The sequence below is a fragment of the Accipiter gentilis genome, chromosome 4, assembly GCF_929443795.1.
Source record: "Accipiter gentilis chromosome 4, bAccGen1.1, whole genome shotgun sequence".
In the NCBI taxonomy this organism is placed as follows: Eukaryota; Metazoa; Chordata; class Aves; order Accipitriformes; family Accipitridae; genus Astur; species Astur gentilis.
The window spans coordinates 40356616-40377072 of record NC_064883.1 but is presented as its reverse complement, the minus strand read 5'-3'; the positions used below and the strand labels follow the sequence as shown (position 1 = coordinate 40377072).

The following is a 20457-nucleotide window of genomic DNA, read 5'->3' as shown; positions in this document are numbered from 1 at the left end:
AACAATTTCACAGTTTTGATAAAAAACCTACAGCATAGTCTCTACTAAAATTAGAGACAATATATGCTTTTCAGAGGCAAAAAAATGAACATGGACTTGGTACATTCACAGAAGACTCCAAATGGTGCAGATGAAGGGGTGTGAAGCCCACCCCTTCATGCCTCTGCAAAGGCGCACAGGTCATCCTATACATGACTAACAGGGAGTCACAGAAGAAAGCAGCGTACAGACATACCATACACTGTAAATACCAGTAGGTAATTAAGAGTCATACTGTAAAATCTTACCTTAATGTTGGTAAATATTAGGAAGTGGCGTTTTTTAAGATGATTATCTACAGAAGAACTAGTTTTTGCATTTTATTAATTTCTGAATACACTGATCTACAAAGTCATATTAAAATTTGTTTTTGTAACACGGATAATTTACTCATGGAGAAAAGGCAGGAAGGTAGGTAAAAAATTCCTTAAAGCTTTTATTCCACCCTTGTGCAGGTAGGTTATCTCCCCACCTTTTCACAAATGCCCACAGTAAAGGCACAAACTAGCCTTTGACTGTTGATGACCACTGTATAACGAAACTAGTAACAGGCTCACCATTCCTTCAGCTGGATTCTGCTTCTCTGTTAACTTCTTATCCCCAGAAGCCTCCTCTTCTGTTCGGGTGCTGTTCTCCGATTTCTGATTTAGATGAGATGAGGACTTCTTATTTTTAAGCAGGTGTTTCAGCAATTCATTCCCTGACTCCCCTTTCGCTGCTGGAACACTAGCTGGTTGTGCTGGACTCTGAGCTGAAGAGGCAGGCTGTGATGAGACCTTATCTTCTTCCACCTTAATATTGCTTGGATTTTCTGGTTTAGGCTCAGCTTGACCTGAGCATTGATCAGTTTCTGCCCTTTCTAGTTTAACTTCTTGAATGCTGGTAGGCATATCTGTTTTAGCCTTTTCAGCCTCTGTATTTACACTTGGCTGTTTCTGTGGCAGATTGCTGTTGGGGAGCTTACATTCCAGCTCTGGAGAGGTCTGGCTTTCTCCTGCATTTGATGTTGATGGGCCTGTTAACTCCACTGACTCTTGCTCATCCTGTTGACGTGAAAGTTCATTGGGGGTGTTAACTGTGGGGGTGGAGGTAGAATCAGAAATGGTTGGAGTTGATGGTGCAGTTATATCTGAATGTGGAGTTGACGGAGCTTTTATTGACTCGGCATCATCGTCCTTTTTCTTTTTTCGTGTCCTTTTCTTTTTTCCTTTCTCTTCTGGGATTATGTCAGAATACAGCTGTATGAGAGACTGGCTTGATCCAGAGAAGTTTGTTGCCTGGGGCACACTAGTGTCGGAACCACATGGGGCACCACTACTGAGTACTGTAGATGAAGGTACAGCAGAAGCAAATGGAGGCCTGACTTGGTTCTGCGTAAAGGTAGTCCCAGAGAGATTCCCATGAGTTTGTTTTATATTATGGAAATTAGGGGCTCCACCCGGAACAGCAGATGCATCAGGTCCAAAAGCTGTAGGTCCCACTGGCCTTCGCTCACTGCTTTGCATAAAATTTGTCGCAGGAGGCGAGGTCACAGAACCTTGTTGCAGAATTTGCCCCATTTGTTGCTGCTGATGCTGTGGAGACTGCTGAAGAGGTCGTGGAGTTTGTATGAAATCACAAGGTAGATCAGAATTAAAGAAAGGTATCTGAGATAAGGATGTTTTGTTATTTAATTCAGACCCTATCATACCGTGCTGTTCTAGCTCCATTCTCTGCTGTAAAGCCCTCTGTCGATCTACCTCCTGCATAAGCTGAATGCGTTGCCGTTCCTGTTGCTCTCGTAAACGCTCCTTTCTTTCCCGCTCTTGAAAACTTTCACTAAAAGGGTTATTGTCCTCGAACTCCACCCTTGGTGGCGGCCCTGACTGTGCAGTTGCATTTGGACCAGGCACAGGAGCTGGTGTAGCAGGAGTAATTGGCAACGGTGTCATTGGAGGCTGCATCCTTGCTGGATTCATGGAAATATGACTTGCAGGGGCATTTGCAGATTGCCATCCAGATAAATTTGGCATTCTGGTTGGGTTGGATTGCCCGGGGATTACCACCGTATGTGGCTGATGCTGGAGCTGTTGTGCCACCATGGGGAAGTTTTGCTGATTCATTGCTGGTGTTGTTCCTCCTGGAACCATTGGTGGTTGAGCCTGGACGCCTGGCATGATAGCATGGGGTGCCATTCCACACTGCTGCTGCTGCTGCTGCTGCTTGATTCGATATTCCTCAATTAGTTCTGCATGCTCTTTCTGCTGCTTTCGAATCTAAAAATTAAAAAAGTCATTATTCATCTCTGACATGTATTGACTATGTGAGTAGTATAAAACATGTAACTCACCATAATAATTTCAATAGACAATGAACCTCAGGCAAAAATAGCATTTCTGCACAATCTTATTTTGTCTCCCTTTTTAAGGCTAAATAGCCATTATTTCATTAGAAATAGTATCAATCCCAAAACAGTAGAAAAAATAACAGTGCCTCAAAGTCCTAATTACATACCAAGACTGCACTGTGCTAGAAAATATACAAACCTTAACCAAAAGTGATCCTTGTCCTACAGATCTAAGCATCCATGTGCATGATAACAATAGTTGTGAACACAGGAAAAAGGAAACAATGAGATGGATGATCTTCACACATCAGCAAAAATTTTTAAGAGATTTAATTGAAAAGGAAAAGTTTGCAGGAAAACAGCAAGGTAGATTCCCATTTATTCACAGACAGATCCTCAAACATCACACAGCAGACGAAAATGGTAACCACTGCTTGAAAAATTTAAATTTTAGGATGAAAATAAACTCAACTTGGACACTAGAAGTTAAGCCTAGTAGTTTATTTTTAAGGCAAGCATGAGAAGCCAATGGAAGGGTATGACAGCGTCAACCAGACAAGAAAGAGCATTTCAGAAACACAACAGATACCTAACTACACTGCTCTCTAAAAAAAATAAAAGGACTTGTAATCCACCAGTTAATAATACGTACATTATTGTAAATCTCTCTCTCACTTCTATACATTAGATTATGACTTCCACAACTTCCATTTGCTGTTTGTACTGATAGAAAAGGTCTGTAACATAATTAAAAATGTTTGATAGCACTCTCTTTTATCTGGGGCAAGGGACAAGCCAGAAAGCTCAGCATAACAGAGATAGGACAGGACACACTCCAGAATGCAGTACAGATGCACCCAGAAGGCTATTTACATCAGTAATCTCAGGTCCAATATGATTTATGAGCTCTGGCTTGGCACTGACACCGCCAGCTAAACAGTGCCACTGCATAAAGCCACCAACTGCATTGCACAGTCCAGTGCTCCAGGACTTCTCCGTGGGTATACAGCACTAAACCTGTGTTGGCTCTGTATGCCCATACAATGAGGCATCCAAACCACTATGCCCTCCCAGGATCTGCTGTGGCAGATCAGCCACGTGACTGTACTTGGAATTAGTTGAGATCTCAAAAGGACCAGTACTGACTACACCCAGCTGGACGTCAGCCGACCTGCACAGATCGACCTGGTGATTTTAACAGTGTAGGGGAGAACAAGGCAGAGCTTATTAGCACAGGCACAGTGCCACACCAAAGCAGTTAAACTGCCCTGGCCACAGAGACAATATGGTAGTGTCTGCGTGGCTCTGTGCCTGAGCTAATAACCCTGTCAGACATAAGCTCGTGTTGCACAAAGTCAGCTCCAGTTTCTCTGCGCCTGTCTCCAGGATCAGCAATTCACAGGGATTTGAGCTCTTTTCTCTCTCTCTCTCTCTCTCCAGACTTTGCCCTTTTCAAAAACTGACAGAAGCTTGATTACAGAAAAATTACTTGATCCGATTTGAAAGAGTGGTAAATTGCTTCAAATAGAAGGTCCTTAAAAATATGCTTTAATAAAACCTTATTTAAGCTCCTACTAGGTATGTAACAAAATGTTGTTTAGATGTGGATGACTGGTATAAATCAGTGGTTGAAGGAGACTGGAGGGCATTTACTAGTGGTATATGAAACTTAAGTTTAAAAATGAAAAATAAAAGAACCTACTAATGGTGGTGCACTAAATGAACCTGCCAGTAATGTCATGGTTAGCAGCCGTTTCTTCAACATAACCTCACTGTAAGACTAGACTGACGTATGTATGATAAAGATCGGTTAATTTTTTTTTTTTTTCATTTATTCTACTTGTGATTCATTGTGGAAGGGAAAAAAAGAAAAAGGAAGAAATTACGTAGATGTAATTTATTTGTTCCATCCTTCTTCCACATAGTGAAAAGACAAGCCAACTAATATTGCATCCAGTCCATACTGTGTCTTGAAGCAACACAGGAGCAAGAAGAACTAAAGGGCCAGGTATCACTCAGACCTTCATTCCAAGCAGCCTGCTGCCAATTTTTCCCCCTCATATTAATAAAGGATAATTCTAAAGTATTTTTATGTTCAGCAGGTCTAGCTGATCCTGACAATCATGCCAGATGATTTATAAACACTGCCTTGAGGAACATAGCATTCAATATCATTGGCAAAGGCATAGATTTATCAAAGCTACCACAGGTTTAACTTTAATCTCATTCACCATAATCACAGTTACAAGATGTAGCAAGTGAAATTCCAACTGAATATAAAGAAAGAAAAACAAAACCCAGTAAAAGTGGTTATACATTGGAACAGGGGCCCAGAGAGGCTGGGAAATCTCTACCCTTTGAGACTTACAAAACTTGACTGATAAGGTGCTGAGCAACCTGATTTAACCGTGAAGCTAATTCTACTTTGAGCAGTAGACTAGATGATCTCCAGATATCCCTTTGACCTGTATTATTCCATGATGCAATAACAGATAACACACACTGACGATCAGTGTCTAGGAACTAGATAGATCATAAAACTAGACTAACGCTAAAGATAATAATGAAAAGAGATTTTTAAACAGTAACGTTTAACTGGCATATAACCAAGAGGTTTTGATTAAAAGACTGAGTTACGAGCTTCTTTCAAGCCTGAAACAAAGCCCTACATGAAAAGACTTTCCTCTGAATCCTTCACTTATGCTTTTCATGGTGCCAGGAACTCCACTGCAAGTCATTTTGTCAAGCAATTTCCCCTCTTCCCAAAGTACTAAACCAGCTTTTTGTCATAACATTTCCCATAGCATATTCTTCTACAACACCACTGTCACCAGCAATCCAGAGTAACGCTGTTACACAGACAAAATAAGATAGGGAGCGGCTCCCTTTAAATAAGCTCCACTGTATTTATGCATTTTAACTCGCCTTTAGAAGATTTAAAGGAAGGAGTCACACCAGTATGACAGATTAGTATTAAGGCGATCAGTTTGGGTTCCAGATGATTACCTGTTCTAGCTGTTTTTGGACCATACTTTGCTGCTCAGTAACATGTTTAAGCTGTTCTGCATCTTCTTCTGGGAACTCACGGCCAGCTTTCTTGGCTGTACGCTGTTTTGCTGAGAGTGCCTTTTTTGATTTTCTGTGTGCTCCAATTTGCTCCTCAAGGTACTTCTGCTGCATTTGAAGAAGTTGTTGTGTTTCTTGCAGCCATTCCTCATATTGCTTTCTTTGTGAATCATCTAGAGAAAAGGGAAATTAAGTATGATATGATCTCATCCTGGGGGTGAGCTCCCATCCTACTCTTCAGAGATTAAGTTTAACTATCAGGTTCCCCCCTTATTTTAAGAAACCATTGGTCAAGTTCAGCCAAATCTGACAGAGGACTTGTTATCTCAAGAGATACTAAGCTCTTGGAGTGATTTGAGTAAAGGAGACAGAGATCCAAATTACTGCATTTATTGAGAGAAAGCAGTTTTAACATCGTCCCTGAATTTCAAGAGACACCAGACTGCTGTCTAACCAGTAAATGTGCACTTGCTAGCCAGTGAGCAAGCATAGCTTGCAGCTACAGAACCTGGTGGTACCCTGCTCTGCCACAGAAGAGGGGACATGGATGACCTCTGGAGCACTCGAGGAGAGAGAAAGAGATTAGGGAGTAAGGACACAAATTTACAGGAAACATGGCCTCATCAATTTGGGTGTTTGCAGAAGAGTTTTGTACATATAAGATCTATTTTTAGTACTACTTCTAAGAAAAAAACTAAAGTGATAAACATCCATCAAATATTCATGAAATGAAAGATATTGTAAAATAGTCTTTGTAAAAATAACTTTGTCAGCCCTCTGCACACAGCCTTTAGCACCAGTGCCTTTTCCTCCCCACAAACCAACGCACTCTCATTTAGACTGTAACTGAGACATTACTCTTTTTACAAATGAGACATGCTCATTTGCTATGAGCAGTCCATTGCTCTCAGATGTTTTTCTTGAGGCAAAACAATCATGTCTGCTAACACTTGATCTGCACTAAGCCCAGAAGGCAAGAGAGACGGTTTGGTGATGGTATCATTTGTCTCCTGATCGCATCGTGGCAATGAGCTGGATAACCAAGAATACAGCATGCATATTCCTCGTAAAGAAAGTTTGTTTAATAAAGATACCTACACAACAGTATGTTTTCAATATAACCATGTTCTCCTTGTGCTCCAGTCCCTACCACCCTCTACTTTTAACAGTCACTGCGGTAGCAACAGCAATCAACTCTAACAGCTCAACTAAATCAATTCACAGAGCTAGCTACAGTCTCAAGGGGTGCCCATTCTTTCAACAATAAATTCTGCAAAACTAATCACATAACCTGAAGGGACAATTGAGTGGAAACGATGGAGAGTAACTGCAGAGGGGAGCAACGTGAAAGTGCAAATGAAAGTACGGAAATATTAACAAGTTCCAGGTAGAGTAACTATTACTGAAACAAGAAACAGATTTTCTCAAGTGGTCAGAACCACCACCACCCCAACCACAGTGAGGCCACCACTGAGTGCTATGTCAAATCTCACCAGAAATTAATACAGATAATATTGCAAAAGCTCCTCACTGCATACTCAGTGCTGCTACTCCAGTTTCTGGAAAAAGTGAAGGTGTTTACTTCCGTTTCTTATTCATAAATATCAAGTAAAGTTTTTGCAGTGACAGAAACACTTTTTTACATGTGGTCTTCCTCTCCCAACATATGCTCAGTTTTAATTTCTGCTAATAAATCTTTCTTATCACAGAGACTAGGATTTACAATTGATCTAGGGCAACCAGAAACAAGGAACACAAAATACAGGTGCTATGTATTTCTGCTTTCAACAATTGTCATTCCCAGCCAGTCTTGCTTAACTAATGCCTGAAAAGCTTTTATTGGTATTTGGTAAAATTACAATGATGATGCACAAAACTTTCTGCTTCTGAAATAAGGACCCCCCCCATCAATATAGACTGCTGTTCTCACTGAGCTCAAAATACTACAACACAACCAAACACCAGGTTTCTGACATAGCAGTCTGTCAGTTAATAGATTACTATTCTCACACAAATCCAAATAATGCTAATTTTCTGTTTGTTATGCTTTCGTCTTTCCTTATAGTGTTTCTCTGAAGATAGCTTCCAGAAAAAGTTAAGAGCATTTACTGTACACTCCTTTATTAGTTGGTATCATAATGATAAAATGACTCAATTTTAAAAGGATGAATTTTTGAGACACAGGATCCATTTATGGATATTTTGTTTTAAAGAAAACAGAACTGTAGAAAGAAACATCAACATACAATAAATTATTAAATCTGTACTTACTGACAAAACCAGGACCAAAATTGGGAGGATTAGGTCTAGAAATCTGAGGTGTCAAACTTCCATCCTAGAAATTTCAGTAAAACGTATAGACAAGGATATTAAATCATGATTCAATTAAAAAAACCAAAAACTAGTTATCATTATTAAACACTTTTGTTTAAACCCCATATCAAGTTGTATTACCTGTGTAATTGCCTGCTGCATATGATTTTGGCCTTCACTGGTCTGAGCCCCTGGCACTGGCTGACCCATAAAGGGAAACCTATTGATACATAAAACAAAAGTGAAATTATAACTTTTAAAACTGGCGGGTATTTTAGGGGAGAGACAACCTTTTGTACTACACTGAACTTACACAAAGCATCCAAATATTTTATATACACTTGTTTGAACTTTTGTATCAAACTTTTTCAACATCAGGATAATATTAATTCTCGTTCGATGCTACAACACTTTGCCCTCAATTGAAACTATTGCATCTTGCACATTTCAGAGAGATGAAGTAAACATGATGTACTGTGCTAAAACAGTGAAGATGCACACACACAAAAAAAATTCTGTATTTGTGTTTTATTATGTTATGATTAAAAAAAAAAAAAGATTTAATAGATTTAGATAGCATGGTCACCAGCAAATTCAACTAGAACTGGGTACATGTATGCTTCTGGTAAGCCACATATTATGATGTAACATTGCAGTATGTGTTAGGAAGGAGAAAACACACTAAGTGCCACATAAATAGAAAAGGTGCAGATCCTTCCTGACCCATAGACTCTCCACCTATTGTAAAGGCAGTCGTGGTGAAGTCTACGCAGTTCACAGCTCCTTCTGTCCTCAGAAGAGATTTAGAGAGAGGATTAAATTTCTATTACTTGGGCTAAATCTTAATTATACTTAGCATTAAACTATATGCTGCAACATGAAGCTTAACCGTTACATGGCCATCAACAGTTTTCAAACACAATGCATGGGAGAGATGTCATTACATAATTAGTAAGTGGGAAAACAAGAAAAACATCAACAGTGAAGCCATGTTGACCAATGACATTACAACTGGAACACAAGTCTGATGCGTTTTAATACTTTTTATAGTTTCTACTACCACACTAGTTTTATTCTTAGGACATAATCTTGTATTAGCATGGACTATGAACTACATGACAAAAAGATCTTTTTCCACTTCTGAATGTTTTCATTTCCTGTGCGCAGTTTCTCCTAGCTCTATCATTTCCTTTTACATTTTGTAGCGCTAAATAATGGTATCGAGTGTTGCCTACCTGTTCATAACCATTGGTGGCATCCCCATGTTACTTTGCGCCATGACTTTATTGATCCCCTTAAGAGCTACCATTTTTGCTTTCATTATGGGATCAGTAATTGCATCAAAGTCTATAAAAGAAGAACAGTAAAAGTGAATTACATAGCTGAACATTACAAGTTATTAACTGGAACTGACCTGTTTAGATCTAGTTCATGCATAAATCATCAGTAAAACAACATAATTGCATTACTATTTCACATTACTTGTCCTCTCCACTTTGAAATTCATGGTTAACATGTAGTTTCATATATCCTCTAAGGAAAGTTACTCCAGCAGCAACTGTCCTTGTTTCCAGCAGCAACTGTCCTTGTTTTCAGCCACAACATACAAAGAAAAGCAGGTCAGTCTGAGAAGGGCTCTAGACCAAATTTGGCCTATGACCCAACAGATTAATAAATCCTATTCATAGGTTTAAGCATCAGGAAGAAGAGTTGTTTCTGTGAGTTCAATTGGCAAAACTGACACACCACCACTAACGTACTAAGAAAACAGTTTAGTTACTCTGTAATTACCAGTAGCACTACAGGCAGAAAAGCACAGGCCCCACAGAGCATCTGAAAAGCATAGTGAACTCTGCTTTTTGGCTGTCTCTCCCACTAGGTGCTTCACACAGAGGAGGATAAATGGGAGTACGGAACGGCTGAGGTTGGAAGGGACCTCTGGAGGTCACCTTAGCCACCTCGGCTGGCTACAGCACGTTCTAGCCACACTACAAATATGGAAGTGTGACTTAGGGGGTAGGTTAAGTTTGTCTTTTGAACAAAACAGCCTTGATGGCCAATGTAGTTACAACTAATATTTCTTAAAATTTCATATTTCATTAATAACAATTAAAGGATAATCATGGTCTTTATCTGAATGCTCAAACTGCTATGTTATATTGAACAGGAAGTAACAGTTTATCTGAAATGCTTTTAGTATGTGCAGAATTATTTGTGATGTTTCTGAGCCTTGCCTAGACTGTGAGTTAGTAGTACAGCTTCCAATGACCCCTTTCCTTGAGACACACTAAACACTGCAAAAAAACACGTAAAGAGAATATGCAACAGAGCTGGTGTCAGAAAAATGAGCAGTAATGCAGAGTTACCCTGATCCTGGTATTGTCAACAGGAGCCTTGCCATGGAGTTCAGAATTCCACCCACAGGCTCCATTTCTAGACTCCCATTGTACCTACTAGGCAGGTTGTTTTTTGTTCAAGCTCCACGTATCTACCTGCTTCTTTCAGTGCCATGGATTATTTAGCTATTTATTGTTGTAGTTTTAAAAAACTAACCAGAACGCAGACAAATAAATCACCCACATACCAATATTAGGGAAAAATGGCTCTGAACGTTGGCGAATCATGGCTTGCATCTGTCGTTGCTGCTGCTGCTCCTGTCTTTCCTGATCCAAAAGGTCCTGCAGAAGAAGTGGCTGTTCCTCTAGCAGAAGTGGTCTCTCTCGATTTTGTTGTTGAGCTAATGGTTGAGGGAGCATTATCTGTTGGGGACCAGATATGCCACTAGGACCAGGACGGTTTGTTACAGCCACAGTTTGATTAGATGTCTGTCCTGTCCCAAAGTTATGATTAGATGACTGACCCTGAATAAATCCTGGATTTGGTGACCCTTGAGAAAAATTATGGTTCATTCGTGGAACCATGGTCAAATTTGAATTTAAAGTGTTTTCCAAGATCTGTCCACCAGGTGTCATTAGCGTTTGTGGAATACCTGATGCATGGTTCATTTGTGTTGTTGGCAAAGATTGAGATGGAGATCCTAGAGTCTTTGCTTCAGCATTATCTGAGCTTTCATTAGCTAGCAAACTTGAGAGGACTGGTGTGGACCCAGAAATACTGCAGGAACTTACTGCTCCTTGAACAGGCAGTGGAGCAGATCCCTGAGCATCTGGACTAGGCACAGTTGATTCTTGACTAGGAACAGCAGTAGTTTTGTCAGGGAATTCTGGGTTGGCAGGCTGTGCAGGAGTCTTTTCTCCATCCTTTAACTCCACTTCAGCAGCCTGTTGAGTATTTGTGGATTCAGCATTTCCATCACTTTTTTCGTTCTCATTCTTCCTTTCCTCCTGAGTGTTTGGGGAAAGTACTTCTGTTTTAATTTCATTTTCTGTAGCAGACTTCTTCTGTGGAGACTGGGTCTCAGGAGGGGAAACAGTTCTATCACCTTGTTCTTTCTGTTTTGGTTCTTCTGTCTTGCCCTGGATATCTAGTTTGTCATCAATGGGGACACTAAGATCTAGTTCTTCATTAAACATTCCTTTCTTATCCCCCACATCAAGGCCTGGGTCTGTGTATGCAATGATATCAAATTCGCCGGATCTTAGAAGATCATCAAGGTGAGGATCATTGGTTTCCAAATTATCTAAAGTGTCCAGTTCATCTCCTTTCCCATCTTCTGTGTCTAGATTCAAATTTTCCAGATCCTCATCATCTAAATCCTTGACTTCAACCCCATCAAGGTCTTTCACGTCCAAATCTTTTACAGCAGGATCATCAGGATCAAGCTTTTCTTCTAGACCATCACTTGGCTGGTTGGGAATCTGTAAATTTGCAGATTCATCACTTGGTGCAGATGTAGACAAAGATGGTCCTGGGAATGCATCAGCAACTGGCGGATGACTTAGAGAACGTATTACAAGTGCAGGTGGGTTGTCAGGATTGATTTGATCCTGCTGGGATTGTGACATATGCTCCAAACTTGTAGGCATCTGCAACTGGTTAGGTATACCTTGAGAATTGTGTCTCAGTGGTTCTGCCTGTCTTGGGGCCGGAAACTCCTGCCTGGGTATAAACCCTGCATGTCGTTGATGTTGTGCAGCTGCATCCATAACATTTGCAGCAGAAGGGTTAAAAGGCAGCCTTGGCCTCCCATCAGGAGCTCTGTGACGTAACTCGATAAATGCCTGACCCAATATATTGTGCTGCTGAACTGGAATTCCCTGTGGAGGAAAATGTTGAGAGATCCCAGATGTGTTATTTATTTGTGGATTGTTCACTGGACGAGGCATATCAATAGACAGAGATCTTCTCAACTGTGGGGGAACTCCAGGGCGTTGCAATGGCTGCTGAGGACTGAGGAAACGTTCCTGACCTGATGGTGGACCATGGCCACCTCCTGGAAACCCGTATCTGAAATAAAAGTATGAAAGACTAAATAATCTTTCTTCTCAGGACTGCCTAGTCTGGCATATTTGACTAAATAACTATTCACCAAAATGCTTTACGTGATGCATTCATCAAGATACTTACATAAATATTTTGGCTAATTATGCTTACATTTAAATGAGCTTTATGACTACAATAAAATAATTGCTTTAATTATGTTTAATAAACAACCTGTTTTCAATTCCAATAATAATAATTGATAGAAAACTGACAGTAAGAACCACCTTAGTAAATAAACTGCATGTTAATGCAACTCAATGTAAAAAATAATAGTGTGGATTTAGAAATTACTGAAATAAATCCAAAATATTGAAAATAACAATTCCTGAGATGACAATCTATGTCAATACTGGAATTCGTTAATTCCTACAGCATTCACTGTAAAAATGGCAAGACAGAAGTTAATGTTTGATTACATATTCATTATAAATGAAAACAAGAATATGACACTTACTCATCATTACGACATCAAAAGTCAGACCTTTTACTTCTTTTTAAAAAAAGAAATGCCCCAAAACCATGGGCAACAAGATATTTCAGATCACATAACTTTCACAAGGATTGCAGTTTCTCCATTTTTATTTCTGATTAATTCCCAATAAAAGACAGTATAAAACAGTGTTAGTGTAGAATACACATTCTGATGTTACAGATGCTTTCAGGAAAACTCACTGTACATACTGACTTCAGGAAGATTACCAGCTACTGTAGACAACACAGATGATTTTTCATATAAAAAACCCCACAACACCCTTTATCTAACAATTTCTGTAAATGTAGAACCACCCCTGTAATACGCTGGTTTTACGAGATCAAAGAGCTTACCTAAGACCATGAGGTCTCATTCCCATGGCATTCATATCCCCTGGAAATTGGGGTCTATTGAATTGCCCATCAGCAGGAAATGGTCCACGTTGGTCTTTTGGGTATATGGTGAACCTTGGCCCGCCTGGAGGGACAACAGAGGACCTAATATTCCCAGGATAGGGAGGAGGAGGGCGGTTAAAAATTTGATTTAAGTTGTCTTGCTGCCAATGCTGAAGAGGAGTTGCATGGGTAGGTGCTGCTGCATCCTGCAAGGCTTTTTCCTGACGAACAGCATTCTTCTTTTGCTGCTGTTGCTGTAGAATAATTTCACGTAATTTCTGGCGCTGTTTAAAGAAAAAAGAAATTGTCGTGCTTGACAATTTTGAAGTGTTACACTCCGCTACGTTAAGCCTTTCTGAGAAAAGAAATTCTTCAATCACTACAGAAAAATATTATAAACTACCACAACCACACCTCAGAAATTAGAAGAGGGATCAAATGGTGCAAGGTGCTGGTAACACCACTTAATCTCCAGATCTCTTGTTAAAGTGTATAGCGTGAACCCATTTTACCAATTAACATACAAGCAACTCTCTTTTCCCTTTTCTATTCCAATAATGCAGGCCCTTTTACCACATGAAAAAGTACATTCTGAGGGAGAAAGGTCACTAGAGTTCCACTGAAGAAAATTCAGCAAGAGGTTTACACCAAAGCTGCAGAATTTACTCTTGACTTTGTACGATAAATACTACCAATTTTCCTGCTAAATCCACTTGTCATTGATCCTTCCAAACAAAAGACTATGCAGCTTTCCACAAGTTGAATGTAATTCTATGTCTCAGCAAGAGCTGTTTGCCAAACATTCATTGACAACAACCTAGAGTGAATGTGCCTCAAGAAGAGCAGTGACCAATGGTAGGATTCACTTCAACATGTCAGACAACTGAAGAGTTAGATGTCTAGTCTGAGATCTTTGCCTGTACTTCCTTTTTCAGTCAGTGAACAAGTCACTGACAATCAGTTCTACAGAATTAATTGTCCTTTCAAGGTGGTTTTTTCCCCCCCTCACACTGTGGATAAAAGGGTTATTACAGACCAATTGTCTACATCTTCAGTGGCTTCAAAGATGGCCTTTGCTTCACTTTCGGATCTTGTCCAAACTCCTTAAAAATTACTGATGTTTCTATATTTTATATATTGAGGTTCTACCCAGGAGGACCAAATTAACATACAAAATTTTAATACCATCAGTATTAAACATTATTCTCACCTGTCTTAACTTCTCAGTATCTGCTTGAGACATATTCATGGTATTCTGTGTATCTGTTACTCCTGTAGTGGGTGCTGGGCCAGGAACTTGAGAAACTTTGGGAAATTGTTGTCCTTGAGAGCTCATTGGAGAATTTCCAGATGCACTGAAGTTGCCCTCAGATCCAGGCCGTGGCTGTTCAGCAGCATCATGGGCCAGTTGGCCAGTTCCAAAAGATTCTGGCTGAGGTCTTGGAGTCATCGGTGGCTGATCATATGGGTCACGTGCTGGAGCAGCTGGACCATGGCTAAATGAATCTGTTATTGCAGGTCCTGCAGGTCTGGGAGTTTGAGAACATGGATCTGATGGCCTGACAAAAGTGCCCTGCAACCTGTTCTGTGGCGTCTGCAGGAAAGGATCTCTATTTGGTATTAGTCCTGGTCTTGCCATTGCAGGTCTGTTAAAACTCTCTGGAATCCCTGGCCTTGGAGTTGCTGGTTGCTGAGAATAAGGATCATTGAGAACTGGCCTTGGTGTTCCAGGAGGTTGGGCGTATGGATCAGAATGTCTCTGATTTGCTGGGGACTGAGCAAATAAATCTGCTGGCTGAGCAGGTCTTGGTGTTGGTGGTTGCTGCATATATGGATCAACTGTGGTGGGCCGAGGAGTTCCTGGAGGTTGGGCGTAAGGATCAGCAACTGGCCGAGGAGTACCTGGAGGCTGGGAGTAAGGGTCCTGAGAAGCTGGCCTTGGAATGGGTCCAGACTGAGGGAAAGAATCACTTTGTTGTCGCACTATCCGGGGTGGATGGGCAAAAGTCTCCTTTATTGCAGGATGGGGAGTAAGGGGAGGCTGGCTGTATGGATCATTCGGCTGATTATGGGAAAAGTTATCCACTGGCCTTGGTGTCAGAGCGGGCCTTTCATACGGATCAACAGCAACACGCCTTGGTGTAGTTGGCATTGAAGCGTAAGGATCTTGTGGAGACTGGGGTGGGCGCATAGGAGTTTTAAAAGGTCCAGGGCTACCATCAACAGGAGTAGGAGTAGGAGTCAATGGTGGCCGTGCATATGCATCAGCAGAAGTTACTCTCTGTCTCTGAAACGTATCAGTCCTGGGAGCTGGCTTAGTAAATGGATCACTGCTTCCAGCTGTTAAAGGAACCTTCCCTGACTGTTCCATAACTATGGGTGATCTTGGGACCCCCAGTGGTTTGGAGAACTGCTCTGATGCCATTACAGGCCTGGGTGTGTCTGGTGGCTTTGCATAGGGATCACTGCTACCTGGAGATGAAGAACATGAATCCCTGACTGGTGAAGGCCTGCTTCCTGATGGTTCAGTTACCTGAATGGGCCTAGATACGGATGACTGTGGTGCACAGGTATCTAATGGTGCAATGGTATTTCTTCTAACAAAGTTCTGGTTAATGGGCGCTGGTCTAGGTGTTCCCACCATTTTAGCATATGGATCCATTGGAGAAGGAGGTCTTGTGTTTGTGGAACCTGGAGAAAACATCTGTTGTGACGATGTCTGAGGAGTCTGAGACTGAGAAAGTGAATCATGTACTGGGATTCGGGTTGGAGTAGGGGGTGGGGCTTGTGGTTTTAGGAACACATCATCTGAGGATGCTGATGTAGGCGTAGCAGGTAGCTGCTGCTTTGTAAATAGATCCTTATGGAATGTCTGTTGTGCAGGAGACATACTTCCATTGCCAGCCTGTGGCGTTAAGGGGCTCTGGATCCCACTGCTAGGTGTGTCTGAGCCAGACTGGTTCAGAAGCTGTTGTGAACCAAACTGCTGCTGCTGCTGTTGCTGCTGCTGTTGCTGCTGCTCATTTTTCACTTGTTCAAGCTTCTGCGTGGCTTCTATTTTGGCTTGCTGCTTACTTTTTTGCCGCATTTGCTGTTTTAAAATTATGAGGAAAAAGGTTACACTTGTATGTCCAGGGTACACAAAATCTTTCTGATGACTGAATATATAATTAAAACTTTAGGACACATCAAAGATCAATTATAAATTGCAAATTTTAAATGCAATGGGAGCAGAGGGTCTATCTATTTGTAAAGTTCAATTACCTTGACATGCACCTTGACTGCCTGGGAAGAAGCATTTCCCAGGTTGCCTAAAGAGCAGCACTGCTTTCGAACCTTATATTCTGAAGACGAAACGTTAATGACAGATGCAGCACTGATGTGAGGCAAATGGGCTCTGAGAGACAACCAGCCCAATTTGAAGTGGTAGTCTGCAGGACAAGGTTACTGCAATATAGGGCATATAAAAACAAACTACTGCACCAGCCAGCCATACAGAGAAAGAATAAGCTATTTCCATAATAGGTATGATTTAAGAGTCAAAGTTTTAAAACAAAGTTTTCTAACATTTACGAGCAGCTTCTCTTCTGATAGCATCTGTTTTCTTCCTATGCAGAATAGCTGACTTTATACTCTTCTACAAAGAAAGATTAAAACTGATTTTATTACAACAGATTACAACAATGCAGTAAGAAGCTGGAAGAAAAATAACAAAACACCCTAAATGCAACACACCTGTCTGAATTTCCACTCCTGCTCATGTTCCGATTCCCTCTGTTTTAATGGATCTTTAAAGAGGTCGGAGTCGATGCGTGAGCTAGGATCAATGCTATCCTGTTGCTGCTGCCTTTTCATGGAGTCATTTGACATCTGTACTTTATTGATGCGCAAAGCAGCTCTATTATCTCTGGCTTTTTGCTGGGAAAAGATAAAAAAATGTAGTTAGCCTTATTTTCTTCTGCTAAGCGTGAACACTGCATCTGTTATTCCTACAAAATCTATCACCAAATTATTTGTACAGCCTGTTTTAATCACAGGTGTGCCTGTGAAAATTAAATTATGCACTTTAAAAGGAATTCCAGACTGCAAATACTTCACCTGTGTAGAAATTCTGCATTTAATATACATGGAAAGAACTAAGGAGTTATTAACAGTAGAGGTTTTCTGTACATTAGGAGTGTCTGTTCAGGTACTGTACTGTGCCAAGAAAGCATGAATCCCACCAGTTTACCTTTCAGATCACATATTGGCGTGGTCTGCAATCTGAAGACATGAGCACAGCAGTTGATGCTTGGATCAATAAAGGCCACTAATGTGGAGAACTTCAATGACAAGAAAAATGCAGTCTACTCCATTAAATAGCCTCTATAGATCTCAGTCTGTGTTAAGTTAGCAGTATAAACATAGGATATGGCTGTATGGATCAGGAAAAATTGGATGGAAGAAAAGCAATTCCTCTTCAATGAGGCATTTTACAGCCATACTGACACTTTTAAGCATCTAACGGAAGTTTCAAAGAGTCTGTTTTACCACCTATCTGGGATGCGATTGCTTTACTGAATCAAACCCTCACATCTTCTTTTTTACAATTTTATTTGCAGTTGTCAAGTAGGGGTTGCCTAGCAGAAAAGGCTTTAATCCTTCCCCTCCAACAATGAAACAGTGACATGGATGAGAGCACCAGTGTCACATCAGCAGAAAAATTAGTGTCATTTTCCCCTGTAAGTGATGGGATTGTACATACTAAGGAAAGTAAAAAGCCTACAGTGAAAATTTACTAAACTTTTACTCATCCCCACAGAGTGTAAGTCCCTCAGGAGAGGTACCACAGCAGCTTTTTGCATGCACAATGCCAGCAACATCAGCAACAGCTGAATGGCAAGAGTACACAGTCTGTAACTTTTCTGAGGAAATAACTGCTTCTTGCTATGTAAATACTCATGTGTGCGCACTTGCATTCACCCTCCTCCCAAACATGAAGGAAATAATTTTTGTAGCTGCTTTTTGGAGAACCATCAGCAGAATAGGACTGCATTTGTGAAGAACCATGAAAAAAAAAATCAGTAATAGAAACAATTGTGACGTGATAAAAGCCTGAATAAAAATCCACCCATGTAAGTGGATAGTATCTTATAAATACTACGCAGAAGGAATCACAAAGATTAAATACAGCATGGACAAGATGACATAGAGGTCCAAAGGTGCTGAACTTACAGGCCTGAATAAAAAGCAGAATAATGATGATGCCTCAGTGATACAAAGAAGACAATAGAGAATTATTCTTTCAAGTGGAAAGAGTTTTGGAAAGATCAAGAACTCCACTTCTCACACTGAGTTTCAGGTAACGATTTGTCTTCTAAAAATTGACAGAGAGATAAGGGGATTTTTTTTAATTTGGACAGTAGGAGATGATGTTGGTACTGTTAAGCCCCGAGTCACCAACATGCATGGGAATCAAATTTGCTTACTAATGGGACTATATTAAAAAAGTGCAGGTGGGGGGAGACTGAAAACATAACCCTGCAAAATCCACAGAAATCTACAAAGTGAGAATGATCATTCAATTGCTGTTGTGAAGAAACAAAGAAAAGATGAGAACCAAGAGAGAATGCAGATGTGACAGGAAATTAAAGAAAAGCACATTTGCTAACAATGGCTGGGAAGGTCAAAAAGGATGAATAATATAGGTTCTGAGATTTGGATATGGACAGGCTTCAATAAGAGGTTTCAACAAAGTGTAAGGGTCACCCTTTGAATGGCAGAAGTTCTAGAGAATGGAATGAATGACCACATTAACTTCAGATACCTACTACAAATATGTGTATTCACTTGACTCAGACGTGAAGAAAGTGAATACTTTTGGAGAGAAAAATGGAGTCCTTCATGCTCCCCACAACATGGAAGACACAGAAGAGTTTCCACCACAAAGCATTAGGCAAAGCAACAGAAGAGAGTAAGTAGTGAAGGGGAACAGTAAGGCAAGAACACACGAGTAGAAGAAAATGAGGAAAGTAGGGTTGTGAGCCCTGACACCTCTGGAATGGTTACTTCAACAGGTGAAAGTCTTCAGCAACTCTAATGGGGCAAAAAATAAGACTAGTGAAAGGGGAAGATGACAGAAAGTCACACAATGATTTGTTATTATCCTTCTGAAGAAACTGGTGAGATCCTGTGCAGAAAGAGAAAAAGCAAATAACACTTGAGGCCATGAATCAGATGTAGCAAAAAGGCAGTGGGAACAAAAAATGTTCTCATCTCAGCTGATGTCTTTAGATTGCACAATACTAATATAGTTTATTCCAAGACTGAAAAGCAAAGAACACAGGTAGAAGTATTCAGAGTTGGAAGTTAAATTACAAAGGCATTCTTGAAGTGAACTTTCACTAACCCTAAAACTTAATTTATTTTAAAAAACCAAATGAAAACCTTGTGAAATATGTTTGCTGAAGTATGCTAACGCAGGTGGTAATTGTTCTTACCACATATGGAGCCCTCTCCTGTGAGCTTGCTTTCCTCCACAGTTTAGCAATCTGCTTCACTCTTGTAGCCCAATCTGCAATCAAAAAATGTGTTAATATGCAAGGCTTTGGTAAGTCTATGTTACATTCTTTCAAATCAACATGCATAAATTGCTACAAAATATTTAACTCTATTCAGTAAATCACTCACCTGGGAATTCTTCCTTCAGGTTAGGGAAGTTGATATTTGTATAGAGAACAGGTGCTACTGTTGCCATTTCACCCAAAGCTTCTTCTTTTTCCCACTTAAGAGTGCTTCTTTGAGCATTGGACATTGTATCGCCTTCACCTTCCAAAGGTGGAGCAGATGGTGCCCATGAGCTGTTCGGATCATTTACCATTGGATTGAATGCTGGGTTCTTATCCCTGACAAATCAGAAAAGGGTTTTATTTTATAGATAGATTGCTCTCAATATTTAAAAAAAAAGAAAAAGGCAAAATAATTCAGTTTGCTATTTCAGTAGCGAACGGGCTGCAAGAATATGCAAGTTTTTGTAGTGGCTGTCAAGAACTATGTAGTTAAATACTAATAATGTCATAGTATTAATAACACCACCACCCCCCAAGTGATAAATGCTAAACAACAGGTAATTTTTTATTTCCCATCTTGACTTACCTGGTATCAGTATAAGGTTGCTGTGTAATGGGAGAGAAAGTGCCCAGTCCACCTCCAGCAGTCAAAGCTGTATGAGGGAGATGAGGGTTAGGGCCAATCAGACCATTCATAAGGGGCACTCTTGGAAATGCATTCTCTCCTGGAAAGAAGAAGTTTAAATTACTGTCTGAAAGGGTAACTACTTTTTAAAGTAGAGTGGGAAGTTTTCAGTGAAAAAATGTCGTCTCATGCAATGAAAAACTAATCGCTTTAAAATTTTATAGTACTGA

General features: G+C 40.3%; 1 protein-coding gene across 13 annotated transcripts in view; it reads right to left on the bottom strand.

Annotated features, from left to right (window-relative positions):
* The window catches only part of KMT2C (lysine methyltransferase 2C), a 199561-nt gene that overhangs the window by 15459 nt on the left and 163645 nt on the right, over positions 1 to 20457 (bottom strand). For all 13 annotated transcript variants that reach the window (XM_049799094.1, XM_049799092.1, XM_049799098.1 and 10 more), the window contains 12 exons: positions 20189 to 20327; positions 19724 to 19938; positions 19534 to 19607; positions 16790 to 16972; positions 14265 to 16145; positions 13013 to 13338; positions 10329 to 12151; positions 8980 to 9091; positions 7886 to 7964; positions 7703 to 7766; positions 5372 to 5604; positions 597 to 2294 (listed from right to left, as the gene is read on the bottom strand). In XM_049799094.1, coding sequence (XP_049655051.1) covers positions 597 to 2294; positions 5372 to 5604; positions 7703 to 7766; positions 7886 to 7964; positions 8980 to 9091; positions 10329 to 12151; positions 13013 to 13338; positions 14265 to 16145; positions 16790 to 16972; positions 19534 to 19607; positions 19724 to 19938; positions 20189 to 20327 — 6827 coding nt within the window. The remainder of the gene's footprint in view (positions 1 to 596; positions 2295 to 5371; positions 5605 to 7702; positions 7767 to 7885; positions 7965 to 8979; positions 9092 to 10328; positions 12152 to 13012; positions 13339 to 14264; positions 16146 to 16789; positions 16973 to 19533; positions 19608 to 19723; positions 19939 to 20188; positions 20328 to 20457) is intronic.